The 19530-nt window shown below is 36.1% G+C and overlaps 2 protein-coding genes and 4 non-coding genes across 8 annotated transcripts in view; all 6 read right to left on the bottom strand.

Moving 5' to 3' along the window:
• LOC110668571 (60S ribosomal protein L32-1) overlaps window positions 1-2928 on the bottom strand; it is a 37739-nt gene extending 34811 nt beyond the window's left edge. The window contains exons 1-4 of one of the 2 annotated variants that reach the window (XM_021829897.2): window positions 2687-2883; window positions 2487-2589; window positions 842-1023; window positions 466-749 (exon numbers count right to left, since the gene is read on the bottom strand). In XM_021829897.2, coding sequence (XP_021685589.1) covers window positions 620-749; window positions 842-1023; window positions 2487-2576 — 402 coding nt within the window. In that variant the 5' untranslated portion in view covers window positions 2577-2589; window positions 2687-2883 and the 3' untranslated portion in view covers window positions 466-619. Of the gene's footprint in view, window positions 1-465; window positions 750-841; window positions 1024-2486; window positions 2590-2686 lie in introns of those variants that run through there. The other variant, XM_058140886.1, reaches the window with a different exon arrangement.
• LOC131176231 (small nucleolar RNA Z196/R39/R59 family) lies at window positions 1438-1519 on the bottom strand. Its single transcript, XR_009146355.1, has one exon. It is a non-coding gene; the product is annotated as a small nucleolar RNA Z196/R39/R59 family (small nucleolar RNA).
• LOC131176226 (small nucleolar RNA Z195/SNORD33/SNORD32 family) lies at window positions 1604-1681 on the bottom strand. Its single transcript, XR_009146350.1, has one exon. It is a non-coding gene; the product is annotated as a small nucleolar RNA Z195/SNORD33/SNORD32 family (small nucleolar RNA).
• LOC131176251 (small nucleolar RNA U31b) lies at window positions 1940-2022 on the bottom strand. Its single transcript, XR_009146375.1, has one exon. It is a non-coding gene; the product is annotated as a small nucleolar RNA U31b (small nucleolar RNA).
• Window positions 2325-2405, bottom strand: LOC131176250 (small nucleolar RNA U31b). Its single transcript, XR_009146374.1, has one exon. It is a non-coding gene; the product is annotated as a small nucleolar RNA U31b (small nucleolar RNA).
• Window positions 2929-3546: 618 nt separating the features above from the next.
• Window positions 3547-9442, bottom strand: LOC110668570 (uncharacterized). 2 transcript variants are annotated; one of them, XM_021829895.2, is made up of 10 exons: window positions 9149-9442; window positions 8832-8968; window positions 8573-8707; window positions 7830-7940; window positions 7132-7416; window positions 6105-6304; window positions 5343-5634; window positions 4751-4861; window positions 4007-4177; window positions 3547-3906 (listed from the first exon to the last, which is right to left on the bottom strand). In XM_021829895.2, exons 1-10 carry the CDS (start codon window positions 9321-9323, stop codon window positions 3562-3564), a joined length of 1962 nt encoding a protein of 653 aa, XP_021685587.2. In that variant the 5' UTR covers window positions 9324-9442; the 3' UTR covers window positions 3547-3561. The 2 variants fall into 2 exon arrangements, with proteins under 2 accessions (XP_021685587.2, XP_021685584.2); XM_021829892.2 differs by having other exon boundaries at window positions 3986-4177; window positions 9149-9441.
• Between the last annotated feature and the right edge of the window lie 10088 nt (window positions 9443-19530).

Here is a 19530-nt window from a genome sequence, read left to right as displayed (position 1 = left end):
TAGAATCAATCTGAAATCAATAATTCTGATTTATTAGGGGTAAAAAGTAAAGACCTGAACTTTCACTTCAAGATTTCTTTCAACTTTTATTTCAATTTTAATTTCAATTCATTCTAATTTAATTTGATTTAAATAGACTGTTCCGATACAGCAGCATAGTAAAACCTAAAAATACCTTATATAAATTACTTATTACGGGAAGCATACATGAAAAACTTATAATTACTTGCTTATGATAGTAGGTATTGTTAAGGCAAATAACCTAAAACAAAACTGTGTTTAACCAGGCGATTCCTATTAAACAATTTATATTCTGATTAGTCAAACGAGGTACCATTCGATAGTGTTTTGGGTTTGCTATTTGCTTGATTCTGGAATAAAGAACTGAAGGTCTGCTTTTACTTGTTACAAACATGACACTTGAAAAAAGATTAATCGTGGAATCCAGGGCGAACCAAAACAAGCTAGTGAGAAGAGGTTCTATAGCACTTCATAAATAACAAGTTTCATCGTAAGGTTATTAATCACCCAAATTAAGTTGATTGCCAAAAAAAAAAATAAATAAATATCAAAAACTGGTTAGCAAACTAGATGTTCTCACTCCTAATCTAGGTTCAGCTCATTCGTCCTCCTGGCTTCGCAACCTAGCTAGCTTATTTGTGACAACAACATCTAACTGGGCAGCTCGCTCCACAATCTCTTTCCTCTTTCTTGTTGACACATCATGTGCAATTTCAGCACAGTAAGTCCTAAACAGTACAAGGAAGAACATTAACACTTGTAAGCATGCAGGAAATAAATTTTCTATTTCAAAAGCCCTAATCTAGAGTCCAAAATTCACCTGTTATGCATCATCAACAGTTCAAGTTCTTTGACATTGTGGACGACAAATTTCTTGAAGCCATTTGGAAGATAATGACGAGTCTTCTTGTCCGAACCATAGCCAATGTTAGGCATCAGAGTACATCCCTTAAACTTCCTTCGGACTCTAGAATCAATACCTTTCGGTCTACGCCAGTTTGTCTGTCATAACAGTATTTGACAAAATGTTGTCAGTCTTGAACAGTTTCACCATTACAAGTTTATGGACAACAATCTAATATTTGCATTGAGTGACAGAATTGTGAGTAAGATCCATGATTCAAGTTTCTTCCAATGATCCAAGAAAAATCTAAAGGAAGGCAAAATATCAACAAGGATTCAAATATATATGAACAGGAGAATGTAAGCAGGGAAAAAGTAACAGAAAGCTCATGGAAGACCAGCTAACTGTGTCGCAAGACCTGTTTACAATTTTTTTCTGCCCTTTAAACGAAATGCCCAGCTATGCGAAAATATAAGACTAGACATTAGATACCATGGGCAAATTAGTAAAAAAAGCCAAAGCAAATACTCAGAATGCTCAAACTAAACATGACATATCTTAAAATCAAAATTTGCAATCTCAGCCGAAAGATGGTGATTTTTTATGATCATCACAGTAAATCAGAACCAAAAAAAAATTGCATCATAGATTGCAATATAAGAATCAAATATCAACGAAAATATTTTTTTATAGAAACAAAACAAAATATTCTATTCAAGTGTTTAGGCATATATGCAACAGAGATCAGATGGTAGTGCATGTATAATATTCATCATCCAATAGCAGAAATGGTGGATAAGTATCATCACACCTCGTTGCACATATCAAATGATTGTGAGATTAACCACAACACACCCCCACCACCACCCAAACCACCAAAATAAAAAAAGGAAAAGGATAGATAAGGAAGCATTAGCTATATGGGATCAGATAAAAAAAGATCTCACCACCTTCCACAAAGAGATAACACTGGGTGTCGAATACATTCTTGATATCCACCGTAGAACAAATAAGACAATAAATGCACTAGTTCAAAACAAAAATTAAAAAAAAAAATCTCATTACAACTAATAGGGATCAGCAAAAAGGTATCTTTATCACCACATTCAGTAAAGATATGGAAGTAAGACTGGGTGTCAAAAAGCATCATCATATCCCTCATCAAGGATTGGAAAATCAAGAGAGACACAGACAACTCCGTATGAACATATGCATGAACAAACTTTCATTTAAAATTTCTTTTAGCCTGAAGAGAATCAGATAGTCGATCTTTGGCTTGCCAAACTGCATCAAAAGATGCAAGTGAGACTGTGTGTCAATGGCTTATCATCATATCAAGGCTAAACCCAATTGGGAAAACAAAAAATTATATTAAATTTACCAGTTACCAAAATCAAAATCAAAAACATTAGGTACAAGTTTATAAACACAAAAACACAGAAATATAAGAAAGACTTGGGTATCAGATAAAAATGTCAATCACCAACTTGCATCAACATATGCAAGTAAGACTGGGGCGACAATATATATCATCATTTCCCTAATAAAAACAGAGCTGCACACTGATGTTCGATTAAGCCAAGCTCTTAAACGATTATTTCTGAAACAAACAAGTATACACCTTGACAGAGATCTTGCGGTCACTCTGTGGCCTCTTGAACTTCTTGACCCTCTTCTTTACGATCTTCTTCGACAGCAACGGCACCGCCATTTTTACTTACCTCCTGCAAAAAAAATTCAATCACCCTCTGTCATACATAGGGAGGAACTTAAAACCGTGTGCTGAGAAGCTCAAGGAGAGTAAGAGTGAGGCAAGCTTACGGAAAGCTGAGAGGTTTAGTACGCCGCCGAGGCTTCTATTGTGAGGTCTAACTCGCACTTTATATATATAAGCGAGAGGGCCTTGTGTATTAGGGTTTTTCTTCGCATTGGGCATTAGCTATGTTACTTGCAGTCGCATAAGAAAAATAAAATTAAATCAGGTGTTTGGTAGGACAGATGAACGGTGAGGATTGATGGTTAATTTAGAAAGATGGCGTGCGAAACATCGGATCTTTTCTCGGCGATAAGGCTAGTTGGGCCGGCTAGAAGCTTGATTGCTAATGGTAAGATGCAGAACTTGGATAAAGTGCAGCCGAGCCCATGGGACATTAGAGATCCTACAATCACCAGAGGCTGGCTCACATGTCTTAAAAAAAAATCAATTGTCAAGATCAAATATACAAATATATATATATATATATATATATATATATATATATATATATATATATATATATGTATATTTGATCTTGACAATTGATTTTTTTTTAAGACATGTATATATATATATATATTTTTTTTTTTTTTTTTTTATTTGAAGATAAATCACCTAAAAATTATTAAAATTTAATTTATTTGATTATCAAGCTATCCCGAGATAAGCTAAACAAAATCCAATTTTAAATTCTTTAAATTAATTAATTTATAAATAAATAATAAAAAGCAATAGAAATTTTTAACAAATTGAATACTCCATATTATAGGAAGTTGTCATATATTTCAAATGATCACGCGCCCGCACGCACGCAAAAAAAAAAAAATATATATATATATATATATATATATATATATATATATATATATATATATATATATATATATTGCCCAAAACTTGATCCTAAATAGCAACACACACACAGACTTATATAATCTAATCATTCAGTTATTTCCATTACGCAAATATTATCAAGCGGACATGTGTTTAAGGAACTGTAAATTGAACAATAAAATTGGTACGAGTTTGGAGATGATGGGACAACATCAATCCACTTTTTATCAACCATCTTGACATGGGAATTTGGCCTTAAGATCGGAAAGAATTGGAGTTTATCCATCTGTTGCATCAACTTCTTCATAAACCTTATGGAGAATATTATGTCAAAACTTTCTTCTGAACTTTCCATATCTTCAAATTGGATCCCAATTTCTGCTCCGCATGAATGAACAAACCCAACAAGTGATGCATTCCCAAGTACATAATTTTGGTTCACACTACAAACCTGGAAACAAGAAGTTCAGATTTTGTTATGCTAATTTTGTCAACACAGGGATCCAAGTGCATAAACACAGGGATCTAACCTCAATATACTCCACACCCACTTGGCTGAGATTCTCGGGAAAGTTATGTGACGAAAGCAAGCTAATAACCCCTCCAGATCCAATTGGTGATTGCAATATTTCCCATGACGACTTCATCAAAATTTTATGCCTGGTCTGTTCTTCTTCAGGACTACTCACAATTGGAAGCTTCTCTTCTTCCAAAAACCACACCTGTAAGGATTAAAAAACTTAAAACACAAGCATAAAGAACAAGAAATTTATGGAAAATTGCAATTGTTTCCACTTTCAAATAGGCCAAAGAAAGGACACGCTGTTGCATGCATGCAAGTTGCTAGGAAGCAAAAAGTTTGACCTGCTACAAAGACGGCAATCTACTTTTCTTTGGACATCAACTCTGATGTCCATACCATTAGATTCAGCCATGAACATTCTGGTTGAAAAGACCATTAAATGAAGACTTTAGGCTAGACAGCAATTAGTCCAGGCTGAATTCTAAAATAAAATTCTAATGCTTCCATTCTATCAAGACACAGAACACTAGTTTTACCCCTAAGGTTATCAATACAATTGTCTCACCATGATACTACCAACGGTGCTATACCATAATGGTATATGGCATCCTCTAAATTCAAGGGAAAAAAAAAAGATGCTACATAACAAACTTTAATACCGCCAGCAGAGTTATCAAACTCAAGAGTCTCAAGCCTCTGCATGCATGTGTGTGTTGATGAGTAAGCACAAGCGAGCAAGAGTCCCAAGTGACAATTCAACATTGAAACTAACCTTGTTGGTGTCAAACCCAAAGTATCCATTATTTGAAAACAGCCTTGTCACTGACTGGATTTCTCGCACTGGGCAAACCAAAAGCAAAGGCACACATGCACGGTCTTCCATCTGCAAAAGATAAGTGTTTTTGTCAGACTGTTTTTTAAAATCTCTAAAGATGGTTAGTCAAATAATACAGGAAAAAATTGTTTCACAATGAACAGAGTGCACCATGCTCAAACTCTTGAACATTTGTAAACTCCACTAAGCTTTAATCACAATGTAGCTGAAGTCAAAAGTATCACATATTTAACTTCAGAAAATTTACTATAATCCAGGCAATTGTTTTGCTATTTCCAATGTGATTATTTTTAAAGCAAGCAAACAATAATATGTAATTGTTGCCCTATTTAGCAAAGTATTAGTTTCTTCATGCCAGAAAAGATTTCCTTAGAAAAATTTCATCTTATTCTCCATTTACTTGCTATTTCTTTTTTACTTTTCAAGAACAATACAGATTGATCCATCTGATAAGAAAAACATTCACTCCTCATCATATCATAGTAAATAAGAAGAGCCTTAGAAATGGGAATTCAAGAATTCAAAACACCTTTAAAAATTTCTGATCATCTGAGAGTAATTTCTGAAGCAAGGAAAAAGTTGAATCCTCAGTCCTTTTAGAGCCAACAACATCAGGGCTATCACCACTTCCCTTCTTGAAGTCATTCACAACTAACACAATACCCACTTTGCCTTCAGTCAAAAGATGGACACCTTTTTCTTGGAAATTTACAAACACATTCTCTTCACCAACACAGGGAGTGAGGCATTTCTTTGATAGCTTCAAAGAACTTTTTATTAGCTTGGTTTTTGCAGCACTGATTAACTCAGTTAAGCTCAATCTGATTCAAGCAGATCAACAGTATATGAAAACCCATCTGGCCCAGCTAGAATGGAAGAGAAGCTATATAACATTTCCATTGAAGTTTATGCTTAATAAACTAACCTAGGATTGTTTTAGGAAAATCCAGTACAAGATTGGTAGAATTAAGAGCATACATGGACAAAAATAGAAAGACAATAAGACCAGCTGTTTTTTAAGAAAATGTTTTTTTTTATTTTAAGGTCCCACTTCAAAAAAAAAGCAGTTATATATGCAACACATATTGAAACCAGGGGCATAATATTTTTTTCTACATTTCAACATCATAAACAAAGGTTACAAGTTCAATGCTTTACAGAAAAAGTTGACTTCAACAGGTTCAAAAAGTGCATCGGATCGAAAGGTCAAATAACTGCATTCACATTTTCTCCAACTCCTCTATGAATCAAAATGTCAAGAAATACATAAATATTAAGTTTTAAAAAATACCTCTCGGAAGGCATCTCTATATTTTGCAATGCCTGTTGAAGCAATTTGGAATTTACACCAACTATCTGATCTGCCAGTAAGCTCCTTTGTGATTTTTCCCCATATCTTAATCCATCAAACACATGTTTTTGTTCCATTTCACACAATTTCTTTTTAGCTTCTATAAGGCGTCTTTGAAACTTTTTCCTTTCTTTCCACTCCTGCAATGTATCATAAAGTGCATCGTATGCTTAAACGTTTGCTTTAAAAAAAGGGAAAGGGAGCCCACCACTAAGATGCACAGTTTCAACAGGCAATATTCCTCTTCAGTTACGGAAAATCAGTGAACAAATGCAACCCCCAACAATCCAAAAGGCTTATGCACAGTAACAATGTCATTCACAAACTAACACTGCACACAAATATCAAACAGACATGCATTAATTAAATATCTATCCTAATGCCCCTTCATATGCATTCTCCACCTCTAATCCCATTTTAAAAATCAAAATTAAGCCAAAATCATTTCATTAATTGAAATACATATAAAATTTACATGATAGTCACGTTCCTATATGTATAATCTAACCAATAGCATATATGTAGTGAAAAGGAAAAGATGGGTTCCTTTTCTTAGACAGATAAAAGAGTAACCCATAGGCTGAAATATACCAGGAACTAACCAGCTATATATGGATACAAAAAAGAAGCAAGACCCAACTTTATAAATGTTGCAAGAGCACATGATTTCTTTTGTGCTTCATAAATAGTGTCAAATCAATAAAGAACAAAATAAATGAATAAATAAATAGATAAACAAAAAAAGGGGTTTATTCAAAGCACCAACAATATGACTAGAAACACAAAATATTTTGGGCTTTAAACAACCTCTAGCCATTTCTTTAATACTGAGGGAAATATGAAAATGGAAATCGTCAAATATAACATTGCTACAAAATTAATTGTCATATAGAAATTTTGAACTTTAACAAGTCAATTACTTTTATTCGTTAATTAATAAATCAAGTTATAAAGGAGTATGCCTCACAATCTGGCGTCTTTCTTTCTTGGACCTCTCATCAGAGCGTATGTTTAACTCAAGAAGTCCTTTTGGAGGTGTAATCCACATTTCTCTTCTAGTCATATCAACATCCGGAACAATAGCTTCAACAAATGGTACCCACACAAGGGAACCAGATAGACCTGTTTTTGCTTGCATTGACCTCTCAGCTCCCTCAAGCACATCTACAGATGGGTAGAGCATAACCTGTAAAAGATCACTTGCTCCACTGTCAAAAACATTAACGACAGTTCCCACACAGTCACCAGTTTCCTGAAAAGGAGAAGTATAATTGAAGTGAGGAATAGGGGGAAAAAGAAAGGAGGGGGGGGTGTGGGGAAGGGAATGGATTTACTAATATGAACCAAAAAAATATGACAATTGACAAGAAAATTTAAGCAACAGCCATACTTTATTCAAGAAGAAGAGAAGCAGAATGTAAACCACTGATAACCAGAATATATTAAAAGCTGTGCAGGAAAATGTCAACTGAGACTGTTAAGTAACAAGAGTAGAATAAGGACAGTGGTCATCAAATACTGCATAGTACAAGTTCTTTGCATCCCAAATCCAAAACGAGTGCAAGCATAAATCATAAATTTAAGGAGTTTTAGATATTTAAAAGCACAAAGTAAAATAAATTTGCTTAGCTGAATACAAGATATGATGCCTTAAAATGTTCAAACCTTAAGAATCACTCTCATGCCAACGAGATCCCGAGTGTAAAATTCTCCTTCTTCCAACTCAGGCCTATCTTCTTCTCTAACTAGAAGAGTCGACCCAACAAGTTGCCTGGCCTGAACAATCAATAATTCACTTTCATAAACATACATGCATGAAATTATATAATGCAGTAAAATTCATTATTTTGAGTTGAGTTAGTTCCTAGGACTTTTGAATGATATAAACAAATACACATTATCATTATACTAAGATCTGCCAGAATCACCACACAAACAACAATTTTCATAGTAGATTCTTACAGAATACTTATTCTCCAAACCTTTACATTGTATTGTTTGTTCCCCTAACCAAACACCCCTTATATTTTAATTTGCAAAACAAAAGAACCTATTGGAATATCACGAGAAATCATTTCTCCATAAGGCAGGTCATACTTTTATCGAATATTCCCCAGCATGATATAAAATCCAGTGGATTACATTAACCAGTCATAACCTTATGATGTGTATAACATATGTTTCTAAAGTTCCAAGGTATTCAAAGAAGGAGAAGTTATTTTGCCATGATACATATCACCAGCAAACTGTTCATTGAACAAATGAACAAGCTATTTGTGTTTGATGGTATGGTATACAATCATCCCAACACATTATGCATATGAAAAATAGATAATTGAAAAAAAGAAAAGCAAAATGTGAAGCAAGACATAAACCATTGACCAATAAACTCATTTTCCTCAGGTCACCTGTTCCACTGTGTCAATGCCCCCAAATCTAAGTATCCACCTCTTCCGTCCAGGGTGCCCTCTTCCCTCAACCAGCTCAACTTCTTCAATCATATCTTTGCCAGAAACCGACTTCCTTAGCCATCTTCTCCCAGGCTAACAAATAATAATAATAATAATAATGATAATTACAGAATTGAACTCGAAAACACGAGAACAATGAACCAAAACTAAAGGCTGAAGAACTTGTTCGAAATTTCTTTTTCCAGCCAAGTACTACCTTGGAAAATCGTAGTTCGGGAAAATCAGTACTGGGTTTAACGCAAATTTCCCCTAGAAGCCCGTGAACACTGGATATATACCCAACTTCAACGAATCCTGCTCCACTATTAGCAGTTTCAACAATCTCTTGAGTAGCTGAACCAGCATGAAAATCCAATTACACAAACCAATCACAAAAGATTAAAACAAGTTATAAGTGCTTCAGTTTAGCAGGCTTAACTTCTCCGATGTAAGAAGAACAAGTTCAAAAAACTACACTAATCATGAAAAATACACACACAAAAGCAATCAATAGAGAGAGAAAGGAAAGAGTACCGGTGCTGCGTAGAGGAGAGAGAGCATAAAGGCAACTATGGAGAGGCTTGAAGGGCAAATGTGAAAGCGAAGAAGGTAAGACCGTGGAAGAAAATCTGGGACGTAAAGGAAAAAGAAGAGAGTGATGAGAAGGTGCGAGTGCTGAATGACAGAGAAGCGAAGTAGCGCACTGCATCGTCGTTTTGGCTCGCTCGGCTTCGGAGAAGACGATAAAATTTTTACAGCTTACGAAGCGCGAAGGATAGGTTTAGCGCCTCAGCTCTTAGATTTTTTTTTTCTCTCTCTCTCTTTAATTAGGAGAAATATCTTTGAAAATTTCTTCCATATTCAGCTTTTTTAAGTTTTGATTTTTTGCGGTTGATTTAATTCAGAAAAAAATCAAAATATTATTAGTGGGCGTGAAATTTTGAATTTGAATTTTAATTAAAATTAATTATAAAATATAATTTTTAAAAATTAATTTATAATTTTTTAAAATAAAAATAAATTTTTTAAATTCATTTTTAGGAAGTAATAATAATAAAAAAATTATAAATGTAATTTTTTTAATGTAATTGAATAGCTTTTAAATAAAATATTATTTGCTTTAAAATATTACTGATTAGGGTATGTAGAGTGAAAATTTTAATTTTGCATGCAATAATATGATTGTAGAGTTGTTAACTAATTTTTTCAAATTAAACAATTAAATCTTTTTTTTCCTGACAGAAAAGAGAAAAATAACCCCAAATTAAATAATAACACGCCTATAAGAAATACCATCCACTGCATCATGTCGAATAAGATGAAAAATGCCCGCTAGAGGAGAGCTCAGCCTTGTGATTCCCATCTGCAAAGAATGAGCCTGATTAATAAGAAAATCAGCACACCCGTTAGCTTTCCAAAGGACGTGCTTGAGCAAAACCAAACTGTGCCTGCCTATAAGCTCCCTAATAGCTTCAATAAGAGGTCCATGAAAAGAAAAGATCTCCTTCCCGCTTGAAATAGCTTGACAAACTACTTGATTATCAACTTCAAAAATAACCTTCCGTACACCAAGCTCCGATGCAAGCCGAAGACCATGAAGAATCCCCTATAGTTGTAAGCTAAAAACATCATAATAATCAAGATTACAATAAAAACCCGACACCTACTATCTAGCAAAATTCCTAATCAAACCTCCACAAGCGCTGCTATCCTGTTGAACACTACCATCACTGTTGACCTTAAAGTAATCAGCTGGCGGAGGAAGCCAGGAAATTGGGATAATCTCAGAAGCACGAGAACATGTTGGAGAATACATATCCTTCGCTTGAATAACTGCCATCACCCTCGTTAAAATGACATAGCCCAGATCAATGGGGACACCACAATTATTAAAAATCAGTTCATTTCTCCATTTCCAAATAGACCAAATCGCAACATTAAACACTAGACTTCAACTCAAGTTCGTTTGCCCAAAGTCTCTTTCCACATTCACTGACAACCACTCCTTCATGTTGCCCTAGAAAAACGAAGGCCACGGCGAAGGATTAACCAACCCTATCCAAATATGTTTAGCAACATGGCAATCCCGTAGGGTATGAATTATGTCCTCCATGCTAAAACCACAAGCAAAATAACTGGGATTCTGGGTCATCCCATTGTGAAAACGTTGGGCATTCGTGAGGATCTTTTCATAAAGAGCAAGCCATAGAAAAACTCTTATACGCTCAAAACCCTCCCAAGACCATGGGCAAGCCCAGACCTTATCAGAGCTGAAGTTATGTGCCTCTTCTAGAACTCTGATCGTAGATTTAATAGAAAACTTGCCATCCTTAGCCGAAGCCCAAACAACAATATCATCACCCCTATTGGGGCAAGAAGGAAGCATCGTCGCAATCTTCTTAACAACCTCAGGGTCGAGTAAATAGCTAAATAACGAAAAATCCCACCCCCCTGAGGCTGTAACAAACTTGTCAACAGTCTCATTCACTAACGGAATATCTATAGTTCTGGAAAACTGAAGAGGACCCAACTTCAATAGAGGAGCAAGATCCAAAACCCATATATCTTTCCAAAATAAGACTGAGTTTTCTCATCGAACAAGCCATGACAGGTTGGAATGAACAAGAGGCCATGCTGATGCAATAGCATGCCAAACGGGTGTGCCTCTACTCGCATTAAGAACAGAGGGAATACCAATAACTCTACTCACATACTTACCCTGTAAAACTCAAATCCATAAATCATCACGCCCTGAAAAGACATTACAGGCATGTGTCATTATCAAAGCTCTATTCACTATTCTCATTTTGAGAGTACCCAGGCCGCCCGCTAATCTAGGGCAACAAACACAATCCCAACTAACCAAAGAAGGTTTCTTCCTCATAGAAGAGGAACACCAAATAAAATTCCTTATGACTCGTTCAGTCTCTAAGCAAGTAGAGGAAGGAAGCCAAGCAGACTGCATAGTGTAAACTGACAAAGTGCATAGAACAGATTTTGCCAAGGTAATCCGACCAGCTATAGACAAGAGCGAACCCTTCCATTTACTGAATCGACTCGTCACTTGTTCAATAAGCGGTACATAAGAATTACGTGCCAGCCTAGAATGCAAGATTGGAACACCCAGGTATCTACCAACCGTCTCCACAACCCCAAAGTGTAAATTTTGAGAAATACAACCTCTTGCATCCAAACTAGAATTACGCAAAAAGAAGATGGTAGACTTTTCAATATTAACAATTTCACCCAAAGATGCACTGAAATCATTTAGCACCTCCTGAATCACTCCCACCTGATCCAGGTTCACTTCCGCAAAAAGAATCATGTCATCGATGAAAAAAAGATGCATGAGCACAGGACCAAACCTGCTCAATTTTAGACCCTTCCATCTGCCAACATTCAATGCATTTCTTATAGACTGTGCTATAATCTCTCAATGCATAACACAAAAATATAGGGCAAAAGCGGACATCCCTGCCTCACACCGCTCGAAAGAAGGCTTCCCATTCCAGAGCACTTGGAAGCTAGCTAAAGTGATGCAAAACATTATCATATTAACAATGGGTGACGAAAAACTAGCATCCTGAAGAGTATCAAAAACAAATGACCAGCTCAACTTATCATAAGCTTTAGCAAGATTAATTTTAAAAGCCATATATCCCTTTCTCCCTTTCATCTTCTCCATGGACTGAACCGCTTCCTGCATAAGGATAATATTATTAGTGATGTGATGTCCTGGAACAAAGCTACACTACTCTTCTCCTATCAATATGGGCATACAGGGTTTGATTTTGTTAGCTAGCAACTTGGAGAGCACTTTATAAAGGACGTTACACAAGCTTATCAGCCGGAAGTGACTAAAGGTTTCAGAAGTTTCTAATTTAGGTGTAAGCACCATATTTGTGGGGTTCAGAAGAGACTAAAAAGAACCATTCATCCAAGACTATTGGACCCAGTTAACAACTTATACCAATACTATTGACCAAAAACGCTGATAGAAAACAGGGGAAATCTTATCAGGTCCCAGAGCTCTGTAGGGGCCCATAACAAAAATAGCTTGCTTTACATCCAAGGCAGTCGGGATTCTTGCCATACTTTGAATATGAGCACTAGAGAGAGGAAAAAACCAACCTCGCACAGAAAAAAGCAGTCTGTAAGGGTCCGGTTCAATATAAAGATTTGCAAAAAAATCAATCGCCATTTGTTTTAGAAACGGTGGTTAACTGCACCACTTGCCTAACTCATTTTTAAGCACCATAATACGATTCCACTTTTGCCAGGCAACTGTTAAAGCATGAAAATATTTGGTATTTCTGTCCCCGTTATTAATCCATTATGCCCTGAATTTCTGAAACTAGAAAATCTCTTCTTGTTTTACGATAAGATCGAATTCCTCTTTCAAATGCGCTTCTACATCCAAGAGATATTAAGAATGAGGATGGATACCAAGAGCATGCTCCACCCCCAATCTACGTTTAGTCAGTTTAGCTTTTCTCTGTCGAATACCACCAAAGACGTCTCTATTCCATTTTTAAGCCATAAAAATAAAATTAGAAATATTAGTAGTAATATTAGATGAAAGTGCCCAAGAACCACTAATTACTGAATCAAAATGATCATCAGACAACTAAGCATTTAGGAAATAAAATTGATTATTTTGTGGCACCCCAGAGACCAAACACAAGATTTTTATCAGCAGAGGACAGTGATCAGAAGCTAATCTATGGAGATGATGAACCTTGGCATCAATAAACTTCAATCTCTAGTCAACATTGCAAAGCACACGATCCAAGCGCTCTTTAACTTCACCTTGCTTCCATGTAAAATGCGGCCCTATAAAGCTTGAGTCCAACTGACAATATTCAACCCAATCACGAAACTTCCTACAGCGAGAAGAGCTAGCAGCGACTCCTCCATGTTTCTCAAAAGCATAAGCAATAAAGTTGAAGTCCCTCGCTATTAACCAAGGCTTAGGAACAAGCAACATTCGAGAGAGCATCCCATAAAATGAGATGAGCACCATGCTGAGGATTAGCTTATATAGCACTGAACAAAAAACCACCACCACTATTTAAATGAACACGAGCATGAATTACATTGAAAATGCTGCTAGACCATCTCCACAGACACCATAGTGTGATCCCAAATAAGCCATATACCACCCGAGAAACCAATGCATTCCACTCTGTAAGAGCACCGAAAACCAAGTCTCATAATAATACGATCATCCATATTACCACTAACCCTCGATTCAATAAGCACACAAATAACAGGCTTTTGAACGTGAATCCATACTTTACAAACTCGAGAAAAAGAAGAATTTGCTGCTCCCTGGCAGTTCCAAATCAATATAAATGACATCAATGAGATAGAAAAAAAAAAGGATGAAAATTAGTCTTCTTGGTAAGGGTCCACAACCCTCTCCTGGTCTAGAATGCGACCTCTCCTCGTGTCTTCTTTCGCCGAGGAAAATCCATCATCATCGGATGAAACAATTTTGTCATCATCCATATCAACATAGCTAGTAGGCCAATTATAAGTCTGGTCAGGTGGCGGATCCACCAGAGGTTACTGAAGGATCGGGTTCAGTTGTCCATTAAAGACAGGGCCCTCCTATTAGAGTTTTACAACTGAATGTTGTCCCAAAGCCAACCCAACCTTATGCAAACTAAGAAGACTTTTCCTCAGGTTTGTCCAAATCAATGTAGTCGTTGGACTAGAACACTGGGCTTGATCAAAGACATGAGAAGCATTTACCGCACGTGGGCTGGAATGAGAAGGCCTAACATCCAACACCTTATTTGGACCAGCAGGGTTTCTCTTACGAGGTTGTGGGGTGGGTGAGGTCGTCGGGTGGGCCATCTCGTTTGAAATTGAGAATTAAGATTCGGCTCCCTCTGTTCCTTATCTTTCTCCTTATCAGCTTTAGGAGCTCCTACGTTAGAGTTATCTTCCTCTAAATCAGTTGGAATGCCAAAATGAGAACCTGATCCCTTGGAAGTCAAGATTTGCTTCTGCCCATTTGTTGACTGAGAATTCTTGTCACACCCTACCCCTCAGTAAGGCATAACATGATCTCGTAGTATACCTAATGAATTACCAACTTCGTCTACTGATAATCCATTAAATACACTACAAGAGATTTTAAACATTTTCTTACTTTTTTTTTTTACAGTGGTGAGCACTATTTACAGGTGTTACAAATTTTTTTAACTGAAGTGAAACTAGATAACACATTTAAAGTATTAATAATTTTTGTAAAAATTTTGGCAGAGTGCCATCTGTATTTTGAATAAAACAGTTCTTCAAAAACCTGTAAAAAGCACTTCAAATATTTTGTTCAATCCTCAAACTCCAATATTCAATCAACACAATAAGTTTTCTCAAGATTTGCCAACTCAAATCCACAACAATTTTTCAGTGTTTTCAAAAGCTGATATAAAAGAAATATATCATAATATTTACAAGCCAAAATAATTTACAACTTTAGTTTACAACTTCAATGTACAATTTTAATTTACAACTGCTCAAAACCAAGAACAATATATACATACAGTGAACATACATTACAATACAAAATGCAAAATATGGTATACTCAATATACCCGATGAACTCTCAATGAAGCACTAGCAGTAATCTGCTGCCCTGTCAGTCTGTGTACCTGCGACAGCAATGAAAAGCTATCGCTGAGCTAATGTCTCAGTGGTGCACAACATTAACAAAATGCAACTATAAATCACAAATCATAAGTCATATAAATAGTGGATACTTAAAACCATAGTTAAATTCAAAGACAATGAATGTCATAAAGAATTTAAACTCCATTTTACAATATCACAATAAATATCAATAAATCACACACACAGCTTAATCATGTTGCCAAAGTCCAATTCATCCCAAAAGCCGATGGCTAGTGAGGAATAACATAGCTAGCTAGCAATAATATGAGTACTCATTCTATTCGTCCTCAACAGACACACACCTCAACACTTCAGTCAGAGAGGGAATTCAAAGTCAATTCATCCCACTAAACAAGCTAGCGAGGAATTCAATCAATATACATGTTAGCTGTGGTTTCAAACCCTTTACAATGTTTTTCAAGCAATAAGTATCCATCAAATATCATTAAGACAATTTTTCACAATTTAAACAATAATAGAAAATTTGCCATAATTCATTTCAATTGTAAATTCAAAAGAAATAACTGTTGAGCACAAGCCTCTGATAAATGTCTCTTGGCCCTGACTCAGTATTTCCTTCCCCTTCCCTGAGTCTTTGCTAACTGAAAAACACAATTTGAAGTGTTTCAGTACTTATTTAAACTGTCTCTAACAATAAGGCTTAATAATTAATTTATTGAATTCTAGTATTTTCCTTAGTCAACCTAAAATGTTGACCCTCGATGCACTCTAGGTGAATTAGGTTTAATGTTACCAATACATCATATTTTATAGCCTTTTAGTGTTGGTACATATTACCAAATTCATTTTCATGTATATTGCATTTTATTGCAATTTGTCGGATTTCGGTATACTAATTTGACCTAACCGGATGACCTAGTTCCCTCGATTTTTGAGTTTCGGTCTAAACTACAAACTTGTAGGTCTATGTCTTATTGCACGTGAGGTAAAATTTCAGGTCATTCTGAGTTGTGTAGACCAAGTTATGGTCAATTTACCAATGCTTGACAGAATGTACCAAAATGATAACTTTAGAGTCATTTTTAGGTCATTTTTGGTTCGGCTAGTTTTTAAACCTAAACTTGTGCGAGCTATTTGGCTTGGTTCTGGCTATTTCTAGGCTTTGGTGTCTTCATAAGAATTGTAGATATATGTCTCACTATTCATGGTAAAAATTTCAGATCAATTGGACCTGTTTTGAGTAAGTTATGGTCAAAATACTAACTACTGCCCAAATGGTCAATTTTCAAGCTTTCAAGTCACTAATTCAGATTTGGTCATTTTTTAAGTCACCTTCTAGGCAGAATTTTGGTAAGCTTCCTTCATGAAAGTTGGCACATTTTGTGCCTAGTTTCACCTCCAATTGGTCTCATACCAATTGGAGTTACACACTTAAGGTTCTAAGCTAAAACACACACTGTCCTACTACACACTTCTCATCACTTACCAATAACATATTCAACACTTACCAAACTACTTCATTCATGCCAATTCTGGTTTGTACCTTACCATTAACACATTTAACAACACATTTTGGTCATTTTGGATAGCTTGTAACCATTCTCAATATGCACACTATAACACAAAATTTTCTAAAGTCCATTTACACCATTTAACCACATGTACATACACCATTTACATACCCAATTCCAAACCACTATACACATATCCATGCTACCATCAATAACAACATCTTAGACAACTATAAACAAGTAAAAATAAGCTACATATACTGAATTTTCATGGCTGCCAAAATGTACATCTCTATTAAAACATCAAATTTAAAAAATTCTTCCATAATTCAACTACCCACAACCTTGGTTACACTTTTAATGAAACAAGAATTGAAAACACTCACTTACCACTTTTGAAGTTCTTCAAAACCTCACCAAAACTTAACATTTTTGCTCCCTAATTACTGCCCAAGTTGTATAGAACAACTTTAGTGAAGAAACCTAGAAGGATTGATGGCTTGATGATGGTGGTTTTGCCCTTGCATGGTGGACGGCCATGGATGGGAGCTTAGGAGAATTGGTTCGGCAATGAAGAAGAAAAGATGAGGAAGAAGGCTGTTAGTGGAGGTGGCTGTCCCAAGCTTGGTTATGTGTCAAATGTGATAAGTTAGTGGAGCACTAATGTAGGTTAATGATTATTTATTCCAAAATCTCCAATTTCTCACATTTTCCTCATATCTTTTACTATTTGGACTATGTACCACTATTTTAATTTTTCATGACATTTTTCAAGTGTAATATCATTTATTTTTAATGGACATTTAGGTCAAAAGGCAACTCGTGGTGTCAAATGACCACAATGCCCCTGTTCGTCCCGATTTTTCAATAACACCGAGTTTTGTCATTTTCTCGATTTCTTGTTTTTCTTTGTACTAATTAATTAATTTTTTTTTATATTTCTAATGATATTTATACTTCAATAAGTCTTTAATTATGTCTTAAAAATATTTTTCAGGGTTTCCCTCGGTCCAGGGCTAGTCAACGGTCTACACTGCAACTTCTCGGTGCGGTCACCCATCGCTATGGTTCTCGGCTCGTTTAACTTGGTTACATTTCATTACTATTATTTTTCCTTTGTTTTTCTTGTATTTTCTTTTCTTATATTTCATTATTTATGTCTCCTCATCCATATCTAAGTGTAGTTCTAGGCATCCTAGCTGTCGGGACAACACTGGTCACCGGAACAGTAGAACGCACTACCGAACATAAGGGTGTTACAATTCTCCCCCCCTTAAAATAAATTTTGTCTCGAAATTTTACCTGGCATCAGTTTCTGAACAGCTATGGTTGCTGTCTCCTCATGTCCTCTTCACATTCCCAAGTAGCTTCCTGGCCTGAATGATGGTTCCACAGCACTTTAACCAGGTGTATCTGTTTATTCCTCAGCTGCTTCACCTCATATGCCAGAATTTCTATGGGTTCTTTCTCATATGAGAGGTCTGGATTTACCTTAATCTCTTCAAGTGATAGTACATGAGATGGGTCAGATCTGTACCTCCTTAACATGGACACATGGAAGACACTGTTTATCCTTTCTAGCTCTGGAGATAATGCTAGCCGATATGCCAAAGGACCCACTCTTTCCAGAACCTCATATGGTTCGATGAAACGAGGACTCAGTTTTCCCTTTCTGCCAAATCTCATAATTCTCTTCCAATGAGAAACTTTGAGGAATACCTTATCACCCACTGCATATTCAATATCTCTTCTCTTCAGATCCACATAGGACTTCTAATGGTCTGATGCAGCCTTGAGTCGATCTCTGATCAATCTGATCTTTTCCTCTGTCTGCTGAATAATTTCTAGCCTAATCATCTTTCTTTCAACTACTTCATCCCAACATAGGGGAGTTCTGCACTTCCTGCCATACAAAGCTTCATATGGAGGCATCCCAATGCTTGATTGGCAGCTGTTTTTATAAGCAAACTCAATCAAAGGCAAGTGTGTATCCCAACTACCTTCAAACTCAATCACATAAGCCCGTCGCATATCCTCCAATATCTAAATTACCCTCTCAGACTGGCCACCTGTCTGTGGGTGGAATGCTGTGCTGAAGTTCAATCTAGTTCCTAGGGCTCTCTGAAGACTACCCCATAATCTAGAAGTGAACCTAGGATCTCTGTCAGATACAATCGATACTGGCACTCCATGCAGTCTTACAATCTCATTTATGTACAATCAAGCCAATCTTTCCAGGCTATAGTTCATCCGGACTGGCAAAAAGTGAGCAGACTTAGTCAGTCTATCAACTATAACCCATACTGCATCATGACTATTCTATGTCCTTAGAAGTCCGATCACAAAATTCATAATTATCCGTTCCCATTTCCACTCTGGTACTGGCAATGGATGTAACAAACTAGCTGGAACTTGATGTTCTGCCTTTACTTGCTGACAAGTTAGGCATTTGAAAACAAATTTAGCTATATCCCTCTTCATACCCATCCACCAGTAATGCTCTTTCAGTCCTCTATATATTTTAGTTCCACCAGGATGCATAGCAAAAGGAGACTCATGTGCTTCCTTCATAATGATCTGTCTCAAGTCAGCATTATTAGGACCGCACATTCTGCTCTGATGTAGTAGTAAACCATCATCTCTCACAGAGAATTTAGGTTTCTTGCCCTGCTGGACTTCTTTTAGTAGCTTCTAATATTTTTCATCATTCTGAGCAGCCATTCTGATCTGATCAATCAACACTGGCTGTACATACCATGCAAC

The sequence above is a fragment of the Hevea brasiliensis genome, chromosome 18 (assembly GCF_030052815.1).
Source record: "Hevea brasiliensis isolate MT/VB/25A 57/8 chromosome 18, ASM3005281v1, whole genome shotgun sequence".
NCBI classification, from domain to species: domain Eukaryota; kingdom Viridiplantae; phylum Streptophyta; class Magnoliopsida; order Malpighiales; family Euphorbiaceae; genus Hevea; species Hevea brasiliensis.
The sequence above is the reverse complement of the archived record's forward strand: the minus strand, read 5'-3'. Positions and strand labels throughout refer to the sequence as shown.

Excerpts from the sequence above, each read along its gene's own strand:
- LOC110668570 (XM_021829892.2), bottom strand. The coding sequence starts at position 9,323 with ATGCAGTGCGCTACTTCGCTTCTCTGTCATTCAGCACTCGCACCTTCT. Across the intron at positions 7,941-8,572 it reads GCATTGACACAGTGGAACAG|GCCAGGCAACTTGTTGGGTC; the intron begins GTGACCTGAGGA and ends TTGATTGTTCAG. Across the intron at positions 5,635-6,104 it reads ATAGAGATGCCTTCCGAGAG|ATTGAGCTTAACTGAGTTAA; the intron begins GTATTTTTTAAA and ends TGCTTGAATCAG.